This window comes from Pipistrellus hanaki, assembly GCF_964339955.1.
Source record: "Pipistrellus hanaki genome assembly, chromosome: 6".
Classification (NCBI taxonomy): Eukaryota; Metazoa; Chordata; class Mammalia; order Chiroptera; family Vespertilionidae; genus Pipistrellus; species Pipistrellus hanaki.
In genome coordinates this window covers 38195628-38217144 of record NC_140508.1, presented here as the reverse complement: position 1 = coordinate 38217144, position 21517 = coordinate 38195628, and the positions used below count along the sequence as shown (strand labels likewise).

Below are 21517 nucleotides of genomic sequence, written 5' to 3'. Positions count from 1 at the left end.
CCTGCCCAGGCTGGAGAGGAGCCTGTAACCTAGGTATGTGCCCTTGACCAGAATCAAACCCAGGACCCTTTGATCCACAGGCTGACGCTCTATCTACTGAGCCAGACTGGCTAGGGCTTCACTTTTATTATCAGCCCCCTTATTCTTTTCTCATGTCAGTATCTCTGCATGGAGGAGAAATACTCAGGGATACTCCACAAATGAAATCACCCTTGACAAATCAATTGAAAAAGAAGTAGAAAGGAGAAAGATAACATTTAAATTTCTCAGTAAAAATAATACTTTGTTCTCATTAATCAAGCAGGAGTTCTGAGGCAGACTCTATAATCCAGTACCTAGGTTCAAGGACCAGCTCTGCCTCTTTCTAGCTATGTGACTTTGGAAAACTACCAGCTTCTCAGTGCCTCACTTTCTTCATCTATAAAATAAGCATAGCTGTATCTACTTCACAAAGCCCTTGAGAGCATTAAATAAGAAATAAATGTAAGCCAGGTTGCATGGAACCTAACACATATATTGCATTTAAGAAACATGATTTAGGTGTTCACAACCACCCTTGCTCTCTAACCCCAGCTCCAGCCCAAGGAGAAGGGAGGTAAGTAAAGAAATCTCTGTACCATGGCTCCTACAAAGCAGGCTGCCCACAATCCACCAGTGGTAAAGCACCAAGGAAGCAACTGGCTACCAAAGCCCCTCACAAGAATGGGGCCTCTGTTGGAGGAGGGAAGAAACCTCATTGTTAAAGGCCTGGTACCGTGGCACTTTGTGAAATTAAAAGTTATCAGAAGTCAGGCCGAAACCGGTTTGGCTCAGTGGATAGAGCATCGGTCTGCGGACTGAAAGGTCCCAGGTTCGATTCCGGTCAAGGGCATGTACCTTGGTTGCGGGCACATCCCCAGTAGGGGGTGCACAAGAGGCAGCTGATCAATGATTCTCTCTCATCGATCTTTCTAACTCTCTATCCCTCTCTCTTCCTCTCTGTGAAAAATCAATAAAATATATATTTTAAAAGTTATCAGAAGACCACTGAACTAATTTCCAAACTTAGCTTCAGTGTCTGTTATGAGAAATTGCTCAGGATTTCAAAACAGATCTGTGCTTCCGGAGTGTAGTGATTGGTGCTTTGCAAGAGGCAAGTGAGGCCTATTGGGTTGGCCTTTTTGAAGATACCAACCTGTATGCTGTCCATGCCAAATGTATAACAGTTATGCCAAAAGACATCAAGCTAGCATGCCTCAGACATAGAGAACATGCTTAAGAACCCACTAGGATGGAAAACAGTTCATTCTTTTAAAAAAATCTTTTTTTTCTCTCCTTCCTATTATTGGTAGTTCTGAACATTAGGTATTTTTTTTGCCATGGGGTTAAAAGGTACCTAAGTATATGATTGCAAGTGGGAAATAGGGGCCAGGAATCAGGTATTGGCAGTTTTCCATTTTCATTTGTGTGTGAATTTTTTTTTTTTAATATTAATGTGGGAACATAAAGCATTAATATAAGTCAATACGTTTCAGTAAACAAGTTTCAGCAGTTCAACTTCATAACAATATAAATAAACGCATTAAATTTTCCTGGACAATGCCAGCATTTGGATTTTTAATTTTAAAAAATATATATAATTATTGATTTTTTACAGAGAGGAAGGGAGAGGGATAGAGAGTCAGAAACATCGATGAGAGAGAAACATCGATCAGCTGCCTCCTGCACACCCCCTCCTGGGGATGTGCCCGCCACCAAGGTACATGTCCTTGACCAGAATCTAACCGCAGGCCAACACTATCCACTGAGCCAAACCAGTTAGGGCAGCATTTGGATTTTTTAAAAACAAGTAAATTTTTTATTGATGGCAACTAAATGGTATTTGTAGCATTTTTATCATATAGTAGATTCTATCCATTCAGTGTACTTTTTTGAGTTGTCCTACATGCAAGTACATGTTTTTAATGTTGTCTGTCTGCTGTGCTATTCCTGTAAGTATGCTATTAAAATACAGTAAACTATTTTTTTTTAAAAGAAACATGATTGTGTTCTTATTATTATTTTTGTCCTATTTGTAATTAACTTAAGCCACACTCTGCCACAAACTCATCCATTCATTGCCTTCTTGGGTGCCTGACCGTCCCAGGCAGTGACCTGGAAACTGGGGCTTCAAAGACAAAGAAAACATAATAACCTGTTTCTGTAACAAAGAAAGGTGTACTCAGCTGTCACAATGACTGTGACAAAAGTTTAAATAGATATAGTGAGGGCACAGAGGAGTGGGTGAGTGGTCAATTCCATGTCAAAGGATCCAGACTTTACAAAGGAGTTGATTCACTTAAGCAAGCACTTAACTTTTTGGTGCTTTAATTTTCTCATCCATGAAATGTCCCCTTCAGGTTTTCAAAAGCTCTAAAATTCTGAATCTGAGATTTACTGTACACATCAGGAAAAGGAGCAGTTCTTCCATCCACAGGTCTAAAGGCTGATTAAATTATTAGCATTCAGAATTGAAGGCTAACCATTTAACAAGTTTGTTCAGCAAGGATTTCTGTATCTAGGACACTGGTGCTTTGATAAAAGGACACACATTTTCTGAAAGTGTTGATTCATTTCTTCCAAGAGTTTACAATCCTTTTGGAAATGACCACACCTCATAAATATGTTGAGAACTATTCCCAGCAACACATCAAGAAGAGCAGAATGCTGTAATGCATATTTTAAGAATGGATGCATAGGGGCTGGGAGAAGGGGGGTAAGGAAGGTGGGAAATGGGAGATATCTATAATGCTATCAATAAAAATATATTTTAAAAAATTAAAAATTTAAATAATAAAAGAATGGATGCTGCTTTCTACTTGGCTGTAGTCTATGGACAGAGGATTATAAGCAACCATAGGACCCAGCCAAAATACCATGAATCCAATGTCCAACTTTCACAAGATGTGGGTTGCGGCATGTTTTAACCAACTAACTCAGAAGATCCACAAATATGAGTCTCAGCAAAAGCACATTGAATTTTCCTGTGCTCTGCATCTGGATCTGTCCAACCAGTAGCAAGATACCCAGTGTCAAATAACAACCAAAATGGGGTTCAGCCTAGAAGAGTTAAGGGTAGAGAATTGCATAGATTTTTGCATCATAATGTAAGCCTACAAAGTCCATGTGCAGGAGCTAAGAGAGTACAGCTCCCAAAACCAAGAGGAGAGATGTCCAAGGAGAGGCAGTTCTGAGGAACCCACAGGAGGAGAAAGCCAAGGTCATCATAAAGAAAGGAGAATTTTAATGCATTTGCCAGTCTTACGACCCATGCCAATGCATGGCTCCTCAGTGTCCAAATGAAAAAAGCGAAGGAAGCTAAGAACAGATATGGAAAGGAATGGGGATCGGAGCAGAATATATCACTTTACCAAAGAAGATGTATACATATGCACATGAATCAATGCTACATTACTGTGGGGAAAAGCAAACTAAAACCAAGGTGAGAGTCAACCATACACCCATTGGAATGGCTAAAATAAATAAGAAAGATAATATCAAATGTAGGTGAGATGTGGTGCAACTGGAAATCTTATACATGCTGGTGGGAATTTAAAAATGGCACAACCACTTTGGAAAATAGTTTGGCAATGTCTTAAAAAGTTATGCTTATCATATGAACCAATCATTCCACTCCTAGGTAAAATGAAGGGTTTGGCTGGACAAAGGCAGGTATGCTGATATTCATAGCAGCTTTATTTGTAATAGCTAAATAGCCCAAATGTCCGTCAGCAGATGAATTGACAAGCAACTTTTGGAATACTACTCAGCAATAAGAAGAAATGAACTCTTGATAACATGCTACAACTTTGTGAATCTCAAAATAATTATGTTGAGTGAAAGAAGCCAGACAAAAGAGAAGATATACTACATGATACTATTTATATAAAATTCTAGCAAATGCAAACTTCTCTAAGGTGACATCAGGTCAGTGGTTTCCTGGAGATAGAAGAGTGGAAAGAGGCAGGAGAGAGAAATTACAAAGTAGCACTAGAAAACTTTTGTGATTGGTCCATTTGTTCATAATCTTGATTGTGGTAATGTATACATATGCCTTTTAGGCCTATCTGCTTAGAAAAAAAGAAAATGAAAGCTTATTTCTGGCAGAAGTGGCCAAGTAGGTGGAAGTCAGAAGGAGATGCAGGCCTAGTGGTTTAGCTAAGAGGGCACTGCCTTCCTCCACATGTGAGGGGATGGCTGCAGGGATGGAGAATCAGAAACTGCAGAACAGAGTGGCTATTACTGTGATTGGTTGGTTGTGGGAGTTGAATAAAGGAGAAAAAAGTCATAAATCATTTTTTATGAGCCCTAGGAAAGGGCACCATTGACAGCAATTGAAGACTAGTTGGGGTGGGGTGTCACTTTTTAACACCAAATTGCCAGGTTTTAGCTGTGAACTTAGTGGCGATGCCCCTAAGACAGTGTTTTTCAACCTTTTTTGGGCAAAGGCACACTTGTTTCATGAAAAAAATCACGAGGCACACCACCATTAGAAAATGTTAAAAAATTTAACTCTGTGCCTATATTGACTATATATAAAGTAATTCCCTTGAATAGGAATCAAATAAACACAAAGAAAGTATTTTATAATTACTTTATTATGAAATATTAAGTAAACAAAATAGTGAAAAATTATAAAATTCTTGTCTTGTCTGCACCTACGGCACACCAGGCAACATCTCGCGGCACACTAGTGTGCCGTGGAACAGCGGTTGAAAAACGCTGCCCTAAGATAACTAGATTTGGGCAAGGGAGCCCTGGGAGACGGAAGGCAGAGCTTTATACTTTATCTTTCCAGACTATAAAACCATAAAAATAACTAAGCTTCTTAGGGAAATAAGGAAGAAAAGAATCAGGACTCCAGCAAGATCTGACCAGAGTTGGAAAGTGAGAAGTGAAAGAGAAAACTCAGGGCAAGGAAGAGAACCCAGTAACTTTTATTGACCACTGCCTCCTGGGCACCAACCTAAGTTCCTAATGAGGTGCTTTGGTTGCAAGTAAAAGTTCACTAAAAGCTACTGAAACACAAAAAGGGGTACTTGCTCTTAGAGTAACTGAGTCTTCCCAGAATCCTATGACAGGAAGAGCAGCCAGCTCCAGGAAGGGAATGAAACCAGAAAAGGGGAGGAAAAAACAAACAAAACAAAAAAACACCCACCTTTTACATACTCAGAACTTTCTATTTTTTAATTTATTTTTATTTTGTTTTAAATGATTTTCATTCGTACATGTATTTTGTTGTTGTTCATCCTCATCTGAGGATATTTTTCCGTTGATTTTTAGAGTGGAAGGAAGGGGAAGAGATACAGAGAGAAACATTGATGTGAGAGAATTACATCGATTGGTTGCCCCTCACATGCACCCTGATGGGCTGGGGTTCAGGCCTGTAACCACGGTACATGCCCTTAACCAGAATTGAACTTTGGACCCTTCAGTCCTCAGGCCAATGCTCTATCCACTGAGACAACTGGCTAGGGCTCTCCATCTATCTTTGCTCCTTTGTATGCATTTCTGTTTCTCTCCCTCCATTCCCCACCTGTCTCCCCTTCTCTTTACCAAATTGGCTTTCTGTGCACTTGTCCATAGGGCCCAGTGCTTGCAAACTTGGAATTTTCTTCTTTTGGTAGATCAGCCATACGAATTGAAGTTCTCTGTCTAAATTCCAGATTCCTGAGAATGAGAGTCTCATTGACCCTGGTGTCTACTCCTGGAGAAAAGGAGCTATTATTAGTGGGACAGAATGACTTATAGATGAAACATGACTATGAGGCACCATTTCCTATGGGCTGGGGCAGTTTCCAGAGAGACAATTCAAGAAGGTTTCCACTACAACCATTAACATTTGTTCTTCAATCAACTCCCTGAGATATGTTCTCATGTCCTCCATTCAGATAGGAAAACTCGGAGGGAAGTTAATATATCAGGTTCACAACAGTGAGTGAGTGGCAGAGCCAGTGCTCACTCCCAGGTGCTATATAGCTCCGAAGCTGCTGTTATTTCTTCTCTATCACTCTGCTAATTTTTCCAGCAGAACAAGGCACCTTTCCCTTTGCCAATGTGGAATTTGTAAAGTTACTCCTTTTCTAAGACAAGTAACTTATAATTTTATTAGACACTATAGTAGAGATGGCTGCTTTAGAAGAAAGAGAAGTTAGGATGTCTAGTAGTTATTGAGGGCTTCTAGGTATTATGAATTAGTTCATTTAGTGCTCACAACTACCCTCGGAAGGTAAGTAGCACTGTTAACTCATCGTACAGATGAGGAAACCGAGGTACAGAAAGGTTGAATAACGTGTCAGCTCAAAGAGCTAGTAAGAGGCGGAGCCAGGCCTCAGCGTCTGACTCTGGAGAATAAACTCCTAGCCTGGGCACTATCCTGCTGCCAGCCCTGTGGAGCCGGGGAGCAGAGCCCTCTGAAGGACCTGGTCTTGTTCTTACATCTCTCACTCACATCTCTGCTCTCTTGGCCTAATGACTTGGCACATTCTTACTCTCTCCTAAAGCTCTTTCCCTCTCATTACAGATTCTGGTGGAGAAGGAGCCTCTGCATTCTCTCTTCAGCCCTGTGCGCCAGGAGGTCTTTGTCACCATCACTGACCTGAGGTGACATCCACATGCCCTGTACACATGCATGCTGGTTCTTCATTCAGGGCCAATAGCAAAGCCAACTGACATGTTCCATATTTTTAATTTCTCAAAACGATTTAGAGAAGTGGAAACCAAATACATGTTTTGTATAAGAACTTTGATTTCACGTATGCTACCATTTGTATCTGAAAGACTTATTGGAACCTCCTTTGAGTTTTAGTTTTGTCCCAAATATATTCGGTGGAAAGTTACTACCATGTCTGTTTCATGACAGAGTGCCACAGAAATGTGGAAGGGCTGTCTTCTGTTTACCTTTCTTGGAAGTTCATACTGCACACTAACTGATTAAAGGTCCCGAAAAGTCCCATAGTTAAAAAATTTTTTAACTTGGTTTAACTTGCCATTCCCCAAACTAATAAACCCTTGATAGAGCAGTACACTCTCCTTGGCAGTACACACTTTGAAAAATCATGCTCTACTCTATTAGACTGTGGCAGGCTTCTCTTCCATGGTTGAACTGAAGGAAAAGCCTTGAAGGATGTCACTCCAGCCACCTTCTGGACAGGCAGGGAGGGTAAGGGGAGAAGGACGGAGGCTCTGAGCCTGAAACTCTTTCTCTAACCTTTTGTAAGATGTATCTAAACAGACTGACAAGCAAGCCATTGATCTCTTTCATCAGCATGTTATAACAGTCTATCCTTTCCTTTTGGGTTACTTTGATCTCTGCTTATCAATGTCAAGTTACACCCTCCCCAGTTTGCTATTCCCAAACTGTCTTTTTCTAGTTACCAAGATGTCCATTTGCTGTTTGGCTCTGAAGATCGAGTTGACTTGTTTAGTCTTATCACCAAAAGTATAATCACCCTGCCCTCTGAAAAAACCCTTTCCCAGCAGAAAATCAAACCAAGTGGGTCCTACAAACCAGAGGTAACTCACACTTTGCTTTAATAATTTGCCATCCCCAGGGTCAGCTGATATTGGCCAGTGGAAAATGCATTTGATTTTTTTGGGGGGAACTAGCCAAAAACCATTTAAGCCACGTCTAGTGAATAGAATAGCTTTTTCTCTTTTTTATTTTGTCTTTTTTCCCGTTGCTTTTGGCTTTAAAATAAGGTGGAGCATTCATACTTAGCAGATATGTAGGGTTACCGTGTGCTAAGCATCATGATAGGCAGCAGAAATAGAGCAGTACACTCTGATCCAGGGAGCTTATATCCTAGTGCAGAGATACAAACCGCCAGTAAATATAATATCAGGTGGCGAGTGCTATAAAAATGAAAGAAGAGGATAAAGGGTACTGTGGGTGGGAGGCACGGGGGCTTTTTACATAGGGTGGTCAGGGAAAGCTTTCCTGATGAGAATGTGTGGGTATCTCTGAAGCTTTCAGGCAGAACCAGGAGGAAGTGCAAAGGCCTGGATTTTCCTGCCACTAGTAAACTGGTTGGGAAAGCAATTGCTAAAGGAAACTTTATTCTCCTTTGTTTCAAGATGTCAGAAAGAGTCACAAGTCAAACTTTAGAAGTATTTTGATGCCCCTAAGTGATTCCTCAAATGTAATTAGAATCAGTTAACTGTTTCCCCAGTAATGTTGAGATGTAATACGAATATATTTTGTTTCACAAACTGCCTCCCAACACGTTTACACTGGGTCTGCAATGTTAAGTAAAGTCTCAAGATAATGAGGAGAGCCTTAAAAGTGTGCAGTGCTGGGAAGCTTCACATGGATGGCATCACTCACCCTCTGCCTATTCAGTGTCTCTACAGCCAGACGTTTCAGGTATTCTCTGAGATGCTCCAGAGTTTGGTGGTAAAAGACCCACATCTGGAAAATTTTGACATCATTTTGAAGGTAAACAGGATATCAGGAGAGAATGGGAGAGTTAATGGTTATATTAAATGGTGAAAGTGGAAGAAAATGTGGCAGGATTAAGTTTTAAGAGATAGCATAATAGTTAAGAGTATTAGCTACCCATTTTGAGTCAGACTTGAGTTCAGCAAGGAATGTGATTTTTCAAAGTCTCATTTCTTCACCTTTAAATAAGACAATAATTACTGTATTAAATAAATGGCTTTCAGTTTAAGTGGTTGTTGTATTCTTTAAATTATTATTGCTTACTATCACAAAAGGGTTTCAATCAGTGACCAGAGAATAGAGTCAGCCTCATGAATGAGCCAGGTGAGACTTAAATGTTATTAATATCGATCCGCCCTCACCTGTACCAGTCCCAGCAGATGTCATTCCATCATTAGAAATTTATTCATTGGAGTGCATTCACTGCATTCAAACATCTTGCTCTCTTGACCCTTTTCAAGATGGAGATATCCCAGGAAGGGGTAGCCCTTTAAACTATTATTAATCCTACTAGAGGCCTGGTGCATGAAATACATGCACGGAGGGGGAGGGTGTCCCTCTCCAACCTGGGATCCCTTGAGGGATGTCCTCCTGTCCGTTTAATGGGGTCAGGCCTAAACGGGCAGTCAGATATCCATCTCACAATCCAGGACTGCTGGCTCCCAACGGCTCGCCTGCCTGCCTTTCTGATTTCCCCTAACCACTTCTGTATGCCAGCCTGATCACCCCTAACCACTCTGCTGCCAGCCTGATTGATGCCCAACTGCCCTTCCCTGCAGGCCCAGTCACCCCCAACTCCCCTCCTCTGCCAGCCTAGTCACCACTAACTGCCCTCCCCTGCAGGGTTGATCACCTTCAACTGCCCTCCCTTGCAGGCCTGATCCCTCTCAACTGCCCTCCCCTGCTGGCCATCTTGTGGTAGCCATTTTGTGTCCACATAGGGGCAGGATCTTTGACCACATGGGGGCAGCCACCTTGTTTGTTGGAGTGATGTTCAATCTGCATATTACTCTTTTATTAGATAGGATAGAGGCCTGGTGCATGGGTGGGGGCCGACTGGTTTGCCCTGAAGGGTGTCCTGAATCAGGGTGGAGGTTCCTTTGGGGTGTGGGGTGGCCTGGGGGAGGGACTTATAGGTTTGTAGGCCAGCCACAACCCCTGATGACCCAAGTGGAGGCCTTGGTATCTGGGATTTATGTATCTTCTATAATTGAAACTTTGTAGCCTGGAGCGGAGCCAAGCCTACAAGAAATGGCTGCCGCCATTTCTGTTTGGATTTGTTTACCTTCTATCATTGAAACTTTATAGCCTTGAGTGGAGGCTTAGGCCAGCAAGGGCAGGCGGAAAGCTTGGCTTTCTCCGTTGCTGGGGAAACCCAAGCCTCCCTCCTGATCTCTGTGGCTATAGCCATCTTTGTTGGGTTTATTTGCATACTTGCTCTGATTGGCTGGTGTGCGTGGCTTGTGGGTGTAGTGGAGATATGGTCAATTTACATATTACTCTTTTATTAGATAGGATGTGCCTAAGTGCAGGTGGTCACTTATCATTGCCACAATCAACCTTAACATTATTTCTCATTATTTTTGTACATCAACACTGCAGCCAGATTGGCTTTCTTTCCTTTATCCAGTTGTGCCTCAAACTTTCCTGCCTTGGCAACTTAATTCAAGCCATTTCTTCTTTTGAAGCTCCTACTCATGGATATTTATTTTCCATGAACCTGTCCCTGACTGTTCTGTTGTAGGCAGATACAATTTCCTCATCTTTAGAGTTCTTTATTAGCATGTCATTAATTTCTTGTCTTTTCAAAACAGGTTTCAGGAAGTTGAAAGCATACAGGAGAATAGAATAAATAATTGAAGAAAGTGGGATGAAGGGAAAATAAGTCTAGGATATAAGCCCCTAAGGAAGCTGACCCTCAGTTTGCCGCTCTGTTGACTAATGAGTTTGCCAACCACTGCCCTAGGTCTTTGTGCTTTGTTTGTCATCCTGCCATTTTTATTTCCAAAACAAGTTCATAATTTAGGAAGATATTTTCAGACATAGTAGCGACATGTGGAACTTCTCTCTCAACATTTCCCCCCAAACAGAAAAAGGTGGTATCCCAGATCTTCCTGATAAATCATTTAGGCTCCCTTCATTTTTCATAGCACATGGACCCATGGCTACAATCAATTAAAGACCATGAGCGGGAAAGAGCTGCAGCCAGCATTGCCCAAGTTCTAAAGTGCTTATGCATGCATCTCAACTTAAAGGTAAGCAGCCCTTCAGTTGCAGCGGAGGAAGGATCCAAAGCCATCCTATTACTGCCCATTTCTCCTCTTGTTTATGACTCCTTGGTGCTCATGCATTATTCACATATCTACCCCTCTCCTAAAATTCAAGCATCTTGAAGCCAATTACTGTGTTTATTAATCTTGCATCCTTGTTGCTTGGCACAATATAGTAAATGTTTTTGAATGAGTAAATAAATGTAATCTAAAAATATCTGAGGACCCACGTTAATAGCCACTACTGACATTTTTTTTTTTAATTTCTTTCTGAGTGTGTTGTGTATATGAGTGTGTTGAAATGGGAGCTTCTACTTCAGTTTCTTCCAGTTTGTTCTCTATGTGTAGCCAGAGTAATCTTCTTAAAACCCATGTCACTTCTTTGATCCAAAAATTTCCAACTGTTTTAGAATACAAGGTCTTGTACCATATAGTGCCTGCCTTCCCACCTATAGTCCTTGACTTATGCCAGCCACATTGGTCTCCCTTACATTCTTTATCATATAAAGCTCTTCCTGTTTCATGGCCTTTGCATTTACTACATCCTCTGCTTGGAATGACCTTCCCTAACTCTTCACATAGCTAACTTCTCCTCAATCTTCAGTGCTCAGTTTAAATGTTTCCACCTCAAAAAGGCCTTTTAGCTCTCTTTCCTTCCTATGACTTCTTAGAATCAAAGGTTATCTTGTTTGATTATTTTTATTGGCCCAATAAAAATGGATTTATGGTTCATTCTACTCTCTAATAGAATGTAAATTTCATCAGTGTTATGTTTTCTTGTTTACCACAGCATCCCCAGTGCTTAGCACAGAACATGCTACATGTAGATACTCAATTAAATATGTATTGGATAAATGTAGGTCAGCTCAGATTCCTTCTCTGCTCAGAACCCTCCAATGGCTTCCCAGCTCATACAGAATAAAATCCTTACAATATTCTCTACTTCTCTAAGTTGTTATATGATCTGAACCCATCTTCATCTATCTCCCATTTCTTTTGTTTCTCATTTACTCTGCTCCAGCCAACCTCTCCTACTTGCTCCTCAGAAACACCACATACTGTCCCTTCTCTTTGCACTTGTTATTCTCTCTGTCTGGAATGTCTTTCTCCCAGATTTCTACATGGTGCACTCCCTCATTTTAACATTAGTGAGATCTTCCCTGACCATTCTAAAATAGCAATTCCTCTCCTTATCCTCTACATTTTTCTTCATCATGGTATATATCATGGTATATATTTGATACATATACTTCATTTTTTCCTTTATATTTTTCCAGTTAGAATATCATCTCCATGAGCAGGGATATTATCTTTTATTCTCTGTTTATATCCCCAGTGCCAATCATGGTGCCTTAGCCATAAGTGCTATAGTCATAACCAATTCCTGGCTTATAACTGACACATAGTATTTGTTGATTGAGTGAATGGATCAGAGCTATAACAGTGAATGAAAGATATTATACAGTTTTATGCATGTGTTGCTGTGTTGACTATAAATAAGTTGTAGAGGCTACTGTTCACAATATCTCAGTGTATTTTTCTGAAGAGCCACAGAAGAAGTTTCTCTCTGACTCAGTCCTAGAAACAGTTGTGTTTTCTCTCCAGGGGTTTTGCTTTTTGTCTTACGGGAGATTGAATTATATTATTATGGGACATTGCCTTAGCCCTGAGAAAACTCAGCACTGAACTCCAGTGCATGGCTCCATGGCCTATCTTGAACAAATGATGACTAGCATTCTGCATACTAACCAAATTCTTTTTTTTTTTTTTTTAATAAATTTTTATTGTTCATATTATTACAAATGTTCCTTTTCCCCCCCCCTCACCATTGCTCTCCTCCACCAGGTTTCCACCCCACCCTCTGCCCTTTCCCCACTCCCCATTGTCCTCATCCATAGGTGCACAGTTTATGTTCAGTCTCTTCCCACGCCCCCCCTCCCCTTTTCCCCAAGAATCATCAGTTCACTCCCCTTCCATACCTCTGATTCTATTATATTCAACAGTTACTATTGTTCATCAGATTTTTTTTTTTAAATTTCCTTGGTTTTTAGATTCACTTGTTGATAGTTACGTATTTGTTGTTCATAATTTTTATCTTTGTTTACTTTCTCTTCTGAAAGAACCCCCTTCAGCAATTCATATAATTCTGGTTTGGTGGTGATGAACTCCTTTAGCTTTTTTTTATCAGTGAAGCTCTTTATCTGGCCTTCGATTCTGAGTGATAGCTTTGCTGGATAGATTATCTTCGGCTGTAGGTTCTTACTATTCATCACCTTGAATATTTCTTGCCATTCCCTTCTGGCCTGCATGGTTTCTGTTGAGAAGTCAGCTGACAATCGTATAGGTGCTCCTTTATATGTAACTACCTTCTTTGCTCTTGCTTCTTTTAATATTCTCTCTTTGTCTTTTGCTCTTGGAATCTTAATTATGATTTGTCTTGGTGTGGTCCTCTTTGGATTCCTTTTGTTTGGAGTTCTGTGTGCTTCCTGGACTTGTAAGTCTAATTCTTTCACCAGGTGGGGGAAGTTTTCTGTCACTATTTCTTTCAGTATGTTTTCGATATCTTGCTCTCTCTCATCTTCTGGGACCCCCATAATTCTGATGTTGGTTCGCTTGAAGTTGTCCCAGAGGTTTCTTACATTATTTTCAATTTTCTGGATTCTCTTGCCTTCTAGCTTCTGTGGAGGAGTGTCTTCTGGCTCTTTATGTTCCAAATCTTTGACTTGATTCTTGCGATCTTCCATTCTGTTTTTAGGACTCTGTAAAATATGTTTTATTTCAGACAATGTATTCTTTATTTCTTGTTGTTCCCTTATCATTTCTTGATGATCTCTTTTCATATCCTCATAGGTCTTATCCATCTTTTCTAGGAAATTCTTGAAAAACCTTATAAGCGTAGATTTGAACTCTATATCCAGACGCTTTTTGTCCTCCATTTCTTTCGTTTGTGATCTATTTTGTTGTCGCATTTCGCAGTTACAGATGGGACTGCATACTAACCAAATTCTTAACTTCATTGATCTTGTCTACATTCATTTTTAACATTTATCCCACTTTTTTCACTATTTTAAATGATATTTCTTTTGCTGATATGGCTTTTGCCTGCTACTTTTCCTTTTTTTCATAATAAAGCAAATTATCAATAAATAAATTTTAAAGTAGTATTAAATGGTATGCCTCAACTTTGTATCCAACCTTTCATCTTATTAGACTAGCCACACCTTATTATAAATTCCTAGGATACTTGATTTCTAATTATTATATTCAGAGCGGCTAAACAATTGTTCTCTTAGTATTGGATAAATTTTTTTCGATGTGGGGTCTTTAAAAACAGTGCTAGAATGAGCATCTTTTTTAAAATTATTGATTTTAGCTGAGAATCATTGATCAGTTGCCTCCTGCACGCCTCCTACTGGAAATCAAGCCTGCAACCCACAATCAAACCTGGGACCCTTCAGTCCCCAGTCTGATGCTCTATCCACTGAGCCAAACCAGCTAGGGCTGAACATCTTTATATATAAACTTTTTATATTTCATATTGCTTACTTAGTTTAGAAGTTACCATATTTACTATCATTTGCTGGACATATAGTATCCACACATGTTAAATGTTAACCTTCAAGAGATCCAAGGGCTGAATGCAACTCTTGCACTTCTCTTGAATAGATGGTGAAAGTGGAATACTTCTCCACACCTTAAATCTAAGGCACTAGATTAGGGGTGTCGAACTCAATCAGAGAAGGGGCCAAAATCTAAAATCCAGCCTAAATCGCTGGCCGAATGGTTTACTGAACAGTCATAAACTGACAATGTCATAAACTGACAGTGGAGTGCAGTGATGACAGCGCGGTGTGGGCCACATTGCAAGGCCTGGCGGGCTGGATTTGGCCCGCGGGCCTTGTGTTTGACATATGTGCACTAGATACACCTGTATTCTAATGGCAATTTTTCCCTCCCTAACTAGCTTCCACTGCGATTCCAAAGACTTGGACACTTAGTGGCGCTAATGGTTCTGCTGTGTGGAGACCCGCAGAGGGAGGTGTCTGAGGAGGCTGCGGAGGGCACGCACTATCTGCTGCACATCACCTTGCGGCTGAAGTGTAAGGCACTGCTGAAAGCAGCCAAGCACAACACAAGCACCAATCCTCCTGCGCCCTCACTCCCCACATCCTAGAAAGCCTTTTTACAGTGGTTTGCAATGAGAAAGGTTCATAGTCCATAGGCCGAGGTGGAGGAACACTGACTTAATAATTAAAATCATAACACTAGATCAGACCCATCAGTGTCAGCCATGTACATGGCCATGGAGTTAAGAGTATCTAAACATGTAGCACTCTGGACATGCTGGAGTAATTAGTTGGCCAGAAGTGGAAGAGGTTCTTGACATCATAGCTAAGTTTCTAGGGAACATGGGGAAAACATGCGAGGGAGTACTAGCAGACTCAACAATTATCAAAACCATACACATAAAAAATTCTGGTATCAGAATTATCAGATACAGCCAAGACCGTTTTGGCTCAGTGGATAGAGCATCGACCTGTGGACTCAAGGGTCTCGGGTTTGATTCCGGTCAGCAGCACGTACCTTGGTTGCGGGCATATCCCCAGTAGGAGACGTGCAGGAGGCAGCTGATCTATGTTTCTCTCTCATGGATGTTTCTAACTCTCTCTCCCTTCCTCTGTAAAAAAAAACACAATAAAATACATTTTTTTAAAAAAGAATTATCAGAGACAGTACAAAATTGTGCAACTTTTTTTGTGGTGACCCGAGTTTCATCGGGAGACCCCTCAAAAGTCTTGTCTTGGTTGTACTCCTAACTCACTCAAAAGCTATGCTCTTACAAAAAGCTTTTTTCTTTTTCTTTCAGCCCTTCTTGTATATTGTCCTATAATAGAGGGGAAACAAATCAACCTTCAGATTTACACACACTCCTTCCCCAGTCATTTTTAATCAAATGAAAAAAACAAGAAGAGTGATATCTTGGGATTCACTTCAACCTGAAAATCAACCAGACTTGCAAAATCAGAAGAAATAAGCCAGAAAGTATCAATATTTCATATTTTCTTCTCAGATATCACTGAGGACAAGAAAAACCACCCAATCTTGAGAGGAGCAATGAAAAACTGTCAAGAACTCCTAGAATTCTACAATATTAAACCGTTCTACATGAGTCCCTTCAAAGTTGCCCAGGTAATCAGAATGGCAAAATTATTAAGACAACTTGAAGTGTTGGAGATGATGGGAAACAATCAGAAGTCTTGTACATTTGTTCACGGAAATGTAAAATGGTAAAAATACTTTGGGAAAAGTTTTGGCAATTTATTATATGGGGCCAAAGTCACTGGATAGCTCTTCAGACAAGCTCTGCTCCCATTAATTGTCCCCCTAACCCTAGCCAGCCTCTTGCATGTCACAAAAAGGAGCTGTAAGAGAATGTAGTTGACCCAAAAAGCCATATACTTTTTAGTTAACGTATTTATTTGTTATTCGCCAAGTATTTAAGCATCTGCTAGATACCAGGCACTATGTTAGGGAATATGAGGGAAAAGAAAACCTACAGATCTTGTTCATGTGGGTCAAAGGTATCAGGTATTTTTAATTCTCTGTGCATCAGTTTCCTCATCTGTACAAGGGGGATCTGTAAAAACTAGGATCACTCAGATGCTTAAGGGTTAAATGAGATGCTTGTATGGAAAATGCCTTGCTTAGTGCCTGTCACATAGTAAGTGCCTAATCAATTATACTTACTAAAACCACAGGAAGGACTTTATACACTGGCAAGTGCAATGAGAAGCAGAATGACACATTCTTTTAATGCATTGTCTCCAGACAAGATATTTTAGCGATGCCTTGGACTCTGTCAGCTATATAGCACTAGGGCCTTTCCTTTAATTCTGTTCCTATAAAAGTGTGATTCTTTCTGAGGATCTCATGGCCTTCTTAAAAGGCCATGCACAGACCCAGCAGTGGACATTTTGGGTTCCAGTTTTTCACTTTTATAAACAAAATTGAAGTAAGCAGTGTTGTACACATTTAAACTCTTATCTGATTGTTAACTTAGAATTGATTCCTTTTTCGGGGCTCTGTCATACTACGTAACTTGGAAGTTCATTTTTCCCAAATCATTTCAGATCTTCGAAGTTTTTCTTGATTCAAATGAGCTTGCCCAGTTTGTATTGACTATATTGGATGGCCTAAAAAATCTGAAACATTCATGTACCCAGAAATTAGCCGAAAAATTGCTGATATCATTCGTAGAAAATGCGGAGTTCCGGTATGAGAAGGTAAAAAGCTCCATGACCATTTCCAGGGCTTGAAATATCAGCTAGAGCTCTCCTTCCTGCAGCTGCTGAGATCTCTTCTCCTGCTTCTTTTCAGCTGAGAAGTACTGAAGGAGACCAAGGCCAAGCTTTAGTTCATTTGGTCAATGTTGAATATTCATCCTTTCAACAAGTATATCATAAATGACCACTGTGTATGCAACTAGAGAGGGAATTGTTTTTTAAATCTAAGGTGTAATCCATATTTCCCAGAAGAGTATTGTTTTGCTGGGAAGATATAATTAACATCAAATTAGATCCTCATCTAGATTAATTAATGGTATCAAATTTTTATTTTTTTAATATATTTTTATTGATTTGAGAGAGGAAGGAAGAGAGAGAGATAGAAACATCAATGATGAGAGAGAATCATTGATAGCTTGCCTCCTGCCCACCTCTTACTGGGGATCAAGCCCACAACCTGGGCATGTGCCCTGACCAGGAATTGAACCATTACCTCGTGGTTCATAGGTTGACTCTTGGCCATTGAACCATGCTAATCAGGCAGTGGTGACAAATTTTTAAAAATTAAGCCATCAGTAATCCTAGAGGGGGGCCAGTTAGTAAGTATAAAATCAAGAGAGTTTATTTAAATGTGTCAAAAACTGAAACATAAAAAAATAACAATGTAATTATATCACTTAGAAATATGGAAGGACATATGGGAAGAGATAAAAGTAGTTATCTCTGAGGAACAGACCTGGGGAATAGGCAAGAGAGAACCTCGAAATACCACTGGACCTTTAAAATTGTGTGTACTTTGATAAAAATAAAAACTAATTCTTAAATTGTGAAAACCCATTTTTAAAACTATTAAAATAGCAAAGATGCAAATAGAACAATATAATGAGAGCCCAATGAGATGGACACATATCAGTTGGGTACTTTCAGGTGTTAAAAAAAAAATAAGAAGATTATACCAGAGGTTTATCATTTCATATAATAAGAAGTCTGGAAGTAGAATATATGTTCTAGGATTAGTTTGTTGACTCAACAGTGTTATCAGAGAGACAGGGGCTTTTTGCCTCTTTTCGTTTTGCCTGTTCATATAGCTAGAAGGTACTTCCCACAGTTTCAGACTTTATGACCCAGCAAAAGAAAAAAATAAATGTTTTCCTTTTGTCCCTTTAACCAAAGAGGACATTCTTTCTCAATGGCCCCCAGTAGATTTTCCCTCATGTTTTACTGGCCAGAAATGACATCACCTGCCATCCTTAAACCAATTTCTGGCAGCTGGTGATAATGACAGCCATTTTATCTGAGGTTGTTGAGGACTGCCTCTCTGAGACACATTTCCACAAAGCGCTGAAGTCATGAGTCTGTGAGCAGAAAGAGTAGATCAAGCAGAGAAATGGACCAAAGCCCAATAGCAGGTATGACTCTTCCGCCAATCGCAGAGTCAAAAAATCCCAACTTTCTTGCAACACTAAATTTAGTAATTAATCTTTTTATAAAATCCTACCTAATAAAAGAGTAATATGCAAATTAACTATCACTCCACTACACCCACAAAACAACACCCACCAGCCACACTCATCAGCCAATCAGAGCCAGTATGCAAATAAACCCAACCAAGATAGCTATAGCCACAGAGAGCAGGAGAGAGGCTTGGGTTTCCCCGGCAATGGAGGAAGCCAAGCTTTCCGCCTGCCCTTACCAGCCTAAACCTCCACTCAAAGCTACAAAGTTTCAATTATAGAAGGTAAACTAATCCAAACAGAAACAGCTGCTGCCCCTAAACGAACAGGAGGCTTGGCTCCACTCCAGTCTACAAAGTTTCAATTGTAGAAAGTAAATATATCCCAGATACCAGGGCCTCCACTTAGGTGGCTGTGGGGCATGGCTGGCCTGCAAACCACCATAGGCCCCTCGCTCAGGCTGCCCCATGCCCCAAGGGAACCCCCACCATGAACCAGGACACCTTTCAGGGCAAACCAGCTGGTCCCTACCTGTGCACCAGGCCTCTATCCTATCTAATAAAAGAGTAATATACAGATTGACCATCACTCCAACACACAATATGGCTGCTCCTATGTGGACATAAGATGGCCAGCAGGGGAGGGCAGTTGGAAGGGACCAGGCCTGCAAGGGAGGGCAGTTGTGGGTGATCAGGCAAGTAATGGAGGGCATTTGGGAGGCACCAAGCCTACTAGGGAGAACAGTTGAGAGGGACCAGACTTGCAAGGGAGGGCAGTTGAAGGCGATCAACCCTGCAGGGGAGGGCAGTTAGGGGTGACCAGGCTGGCAGAGGAGGGAAGTTGGGGGCAAGCGGGCTGGCAGGGGAGCAGTTAGACATCAATCAGGCTGGTATGGGAGTGGTTAGGGGATGATCAGGCTGATAGGCAAAAGCAGGGGCAATCAGGAAGGCAGGCAGGTGAGCAGTTGGGAGCCAGCAGTCCTGGATTGTGAGAGGGATGTCCGACTGCCCGTTTAGGCCCGATCACAGTGGATTGGGGCCTACACAGGTAGTCAGACATCCCTCAAGGGGTCCTAGATTGGAGAGGGTGCAGGCTGGGCTGAGGGGCAGCCTTCCCCCTTCCCCCAAGCATAGATTTCATGCACCAGGCCTCTAGCCAATACATAATCATTAAAGAAAAATTAGAAAAATATATGAGCAAAAGCCTGGTTGGCGTGGCTCAGTGGCTGAGCATTAACTTATAAATCAAGACATCATGGTTTGATTCCCAGTCAGGGCACATGCCCAGGTTGTGGGCTCGATCCCCAGTGGGGAGCATGCAGGAGGCAGCCAATCAATGATTTTCTCTCATTATTAATGTTTCTATCTCTCCCTCTCCCTTCCTCTCTGAAATCAATAATATATATATATATAAAAAATTAATATCACTCAAAGACACATTACTGACATCTTTGTATATATGTTCTTCCAAAAACTTTTATATGTATTACATACATACAGATAGGTTTTAAGTAGATTTGATAATAAACTTTTTTTCTTTATTAAGGTATTACATATGTGTCCTTATCATCCCATTGCCTGCCCCCCAACCCCAATAAAAAGAAAAAAATAAATAAACTTCTAAAAAAAATAAAGATTGTTTTAAAAATCATCCAGGCCAAAACTGATTTTGCTTGGTGGACAGAGCATCAACCTGTGGACTGAAGGGTCGCAGGTTCGATTCCAGTCAAGGGCATGTACCTTGGTTTCCGGCACTATCCCCAGTCGGGGGTGTGCAGGAGGCAGCTGATGGATGTTTCTCTCTCATCAATGTTTCTAACTCTATATCTCTCTCCCTTCTTCTCTGTAAAAAATCAATAAAACATATTTGGGGGGGAAAAAAAAAGTCATCCCAGGACCTTTCAGAAATAACCACAATATTCTCAGTAACTATCAGTATCCCATGGGATTAAGGTCTTAGTCATTTCTTTTCCCTCTTCAGGTACCAGAGATTATGGGAGTTCTCTGTGCCCAGCTATCCACGATCAGCCAGCCTAGTGTCCGCCAACAAGTCATAACTATCGTGAGTTTGTTTATCTCCAGGCCCCAGTACGCAGATATAGTGATCAGCCACCTTCTGTATCATCCAGTACCATATGACAGGTAACAGAATCTGATACAACCTCTGGGCGTGTGACACATGGTTGTAGTATTATAGAACATAGTTGCCCTAAAAAATTTAATGATATCCTTATAGAGGAGATAAGTTATAAACAGATGCCTGCAATATAAGTCAGAATATAATGCATAAACACAAATAAAGAATTCAACAAATCCAGAATAAAGAACATTTTACAAGATGGTTGGGCTGAACTCTTCAAAGAAGTTAATGTTACAAAAGAAAAAATGGTGCTGGAAGCACTGTTCTAGAATTTTGAAAAAGGAAAGAGACATAACCAAATGCAATATGTGACTTTTTTGGATTCTGGATAAAAAGCAAATGCTATGATAAACATTTTTGAGAAAATTTAAATAGAAACTCTATGCTAGATTATTAAATAAATGTAATTTTCTGAGGTGTGAAATGATAATATGGTTAGACAGAAGAATGTCCTTATTCTTAGGAGATAGATGTTGAAGTATTTAGGGATAAATGTCATGATGTCTGCAATGCACTTAAAGAGTTAGCAAAAAAACAGATATACATTTTTCAAAAGAATATAATCATAGAGAGGAACAAACAAGATGTTTGTTTTGAAGTGTTTTTTTTTTAGATTAGTGGTAGCTGGGTTTCCTAGTTGGAGGCCACTGGGAAGTTCCAGGAGATGACTCATGGGGAAGGCGGTGAGGTCTCAGGAGAGGGCTCCAGGTGCCCCATCCCCATTCCACTTTTCCCAGAGTAGCACCCTTTTATCTGCTTTATAGTATATTGTGATTCTGGGTAATTATTTAATTTGAAGAAAAGATTTCCCAGCTTTAAACTGTTCAAAAAACATTTTCAATGAATGGTTCCACAGAATGTCTTGGTATAGTGCTAATGTTTTTATAAGTTGAACTTACACATTCTGCAACT

General features: G+C 40.5%; 1 protein-coding gene across 1 annotated transcript in view; it reads left to right on the top strand.

The window, feature by feature from the left end:
• The window catches only part of MROH8 (maestro heat like repeat family member 8), a 53331-nt gene that overhangs the window by 14364 nt on the left and 17450 nt on the right, over positions 1–21517 (top strand). The window contains exons 5-12 of the mRNA XM_084888679.1: positions 6542–6621; positions 7392–7533; positions 8360–8455; positions 10609–10713; positions 14693–14828; positions 15800–15918; positions 16860–17012; positions 20447–20607. Coding sequence (XP_084744805.1) covers positions 6542–6621; positions 7392–7533; positions 8360–8455; positions 10609–10713; positions 14693–14828; positions 15800–15918; positions 16860–17012; positions 20447–20607 — 992 coding nt within the window. The remainder of the gene's footprint in view (positions 1–6541; positions 6622–7391; positions 7534–8359; positions 8456–10608; positions 10714–14692; positions 14829–15799; positions 15919–16859; positions 17013–20446; positions 20608–21517) is intronic.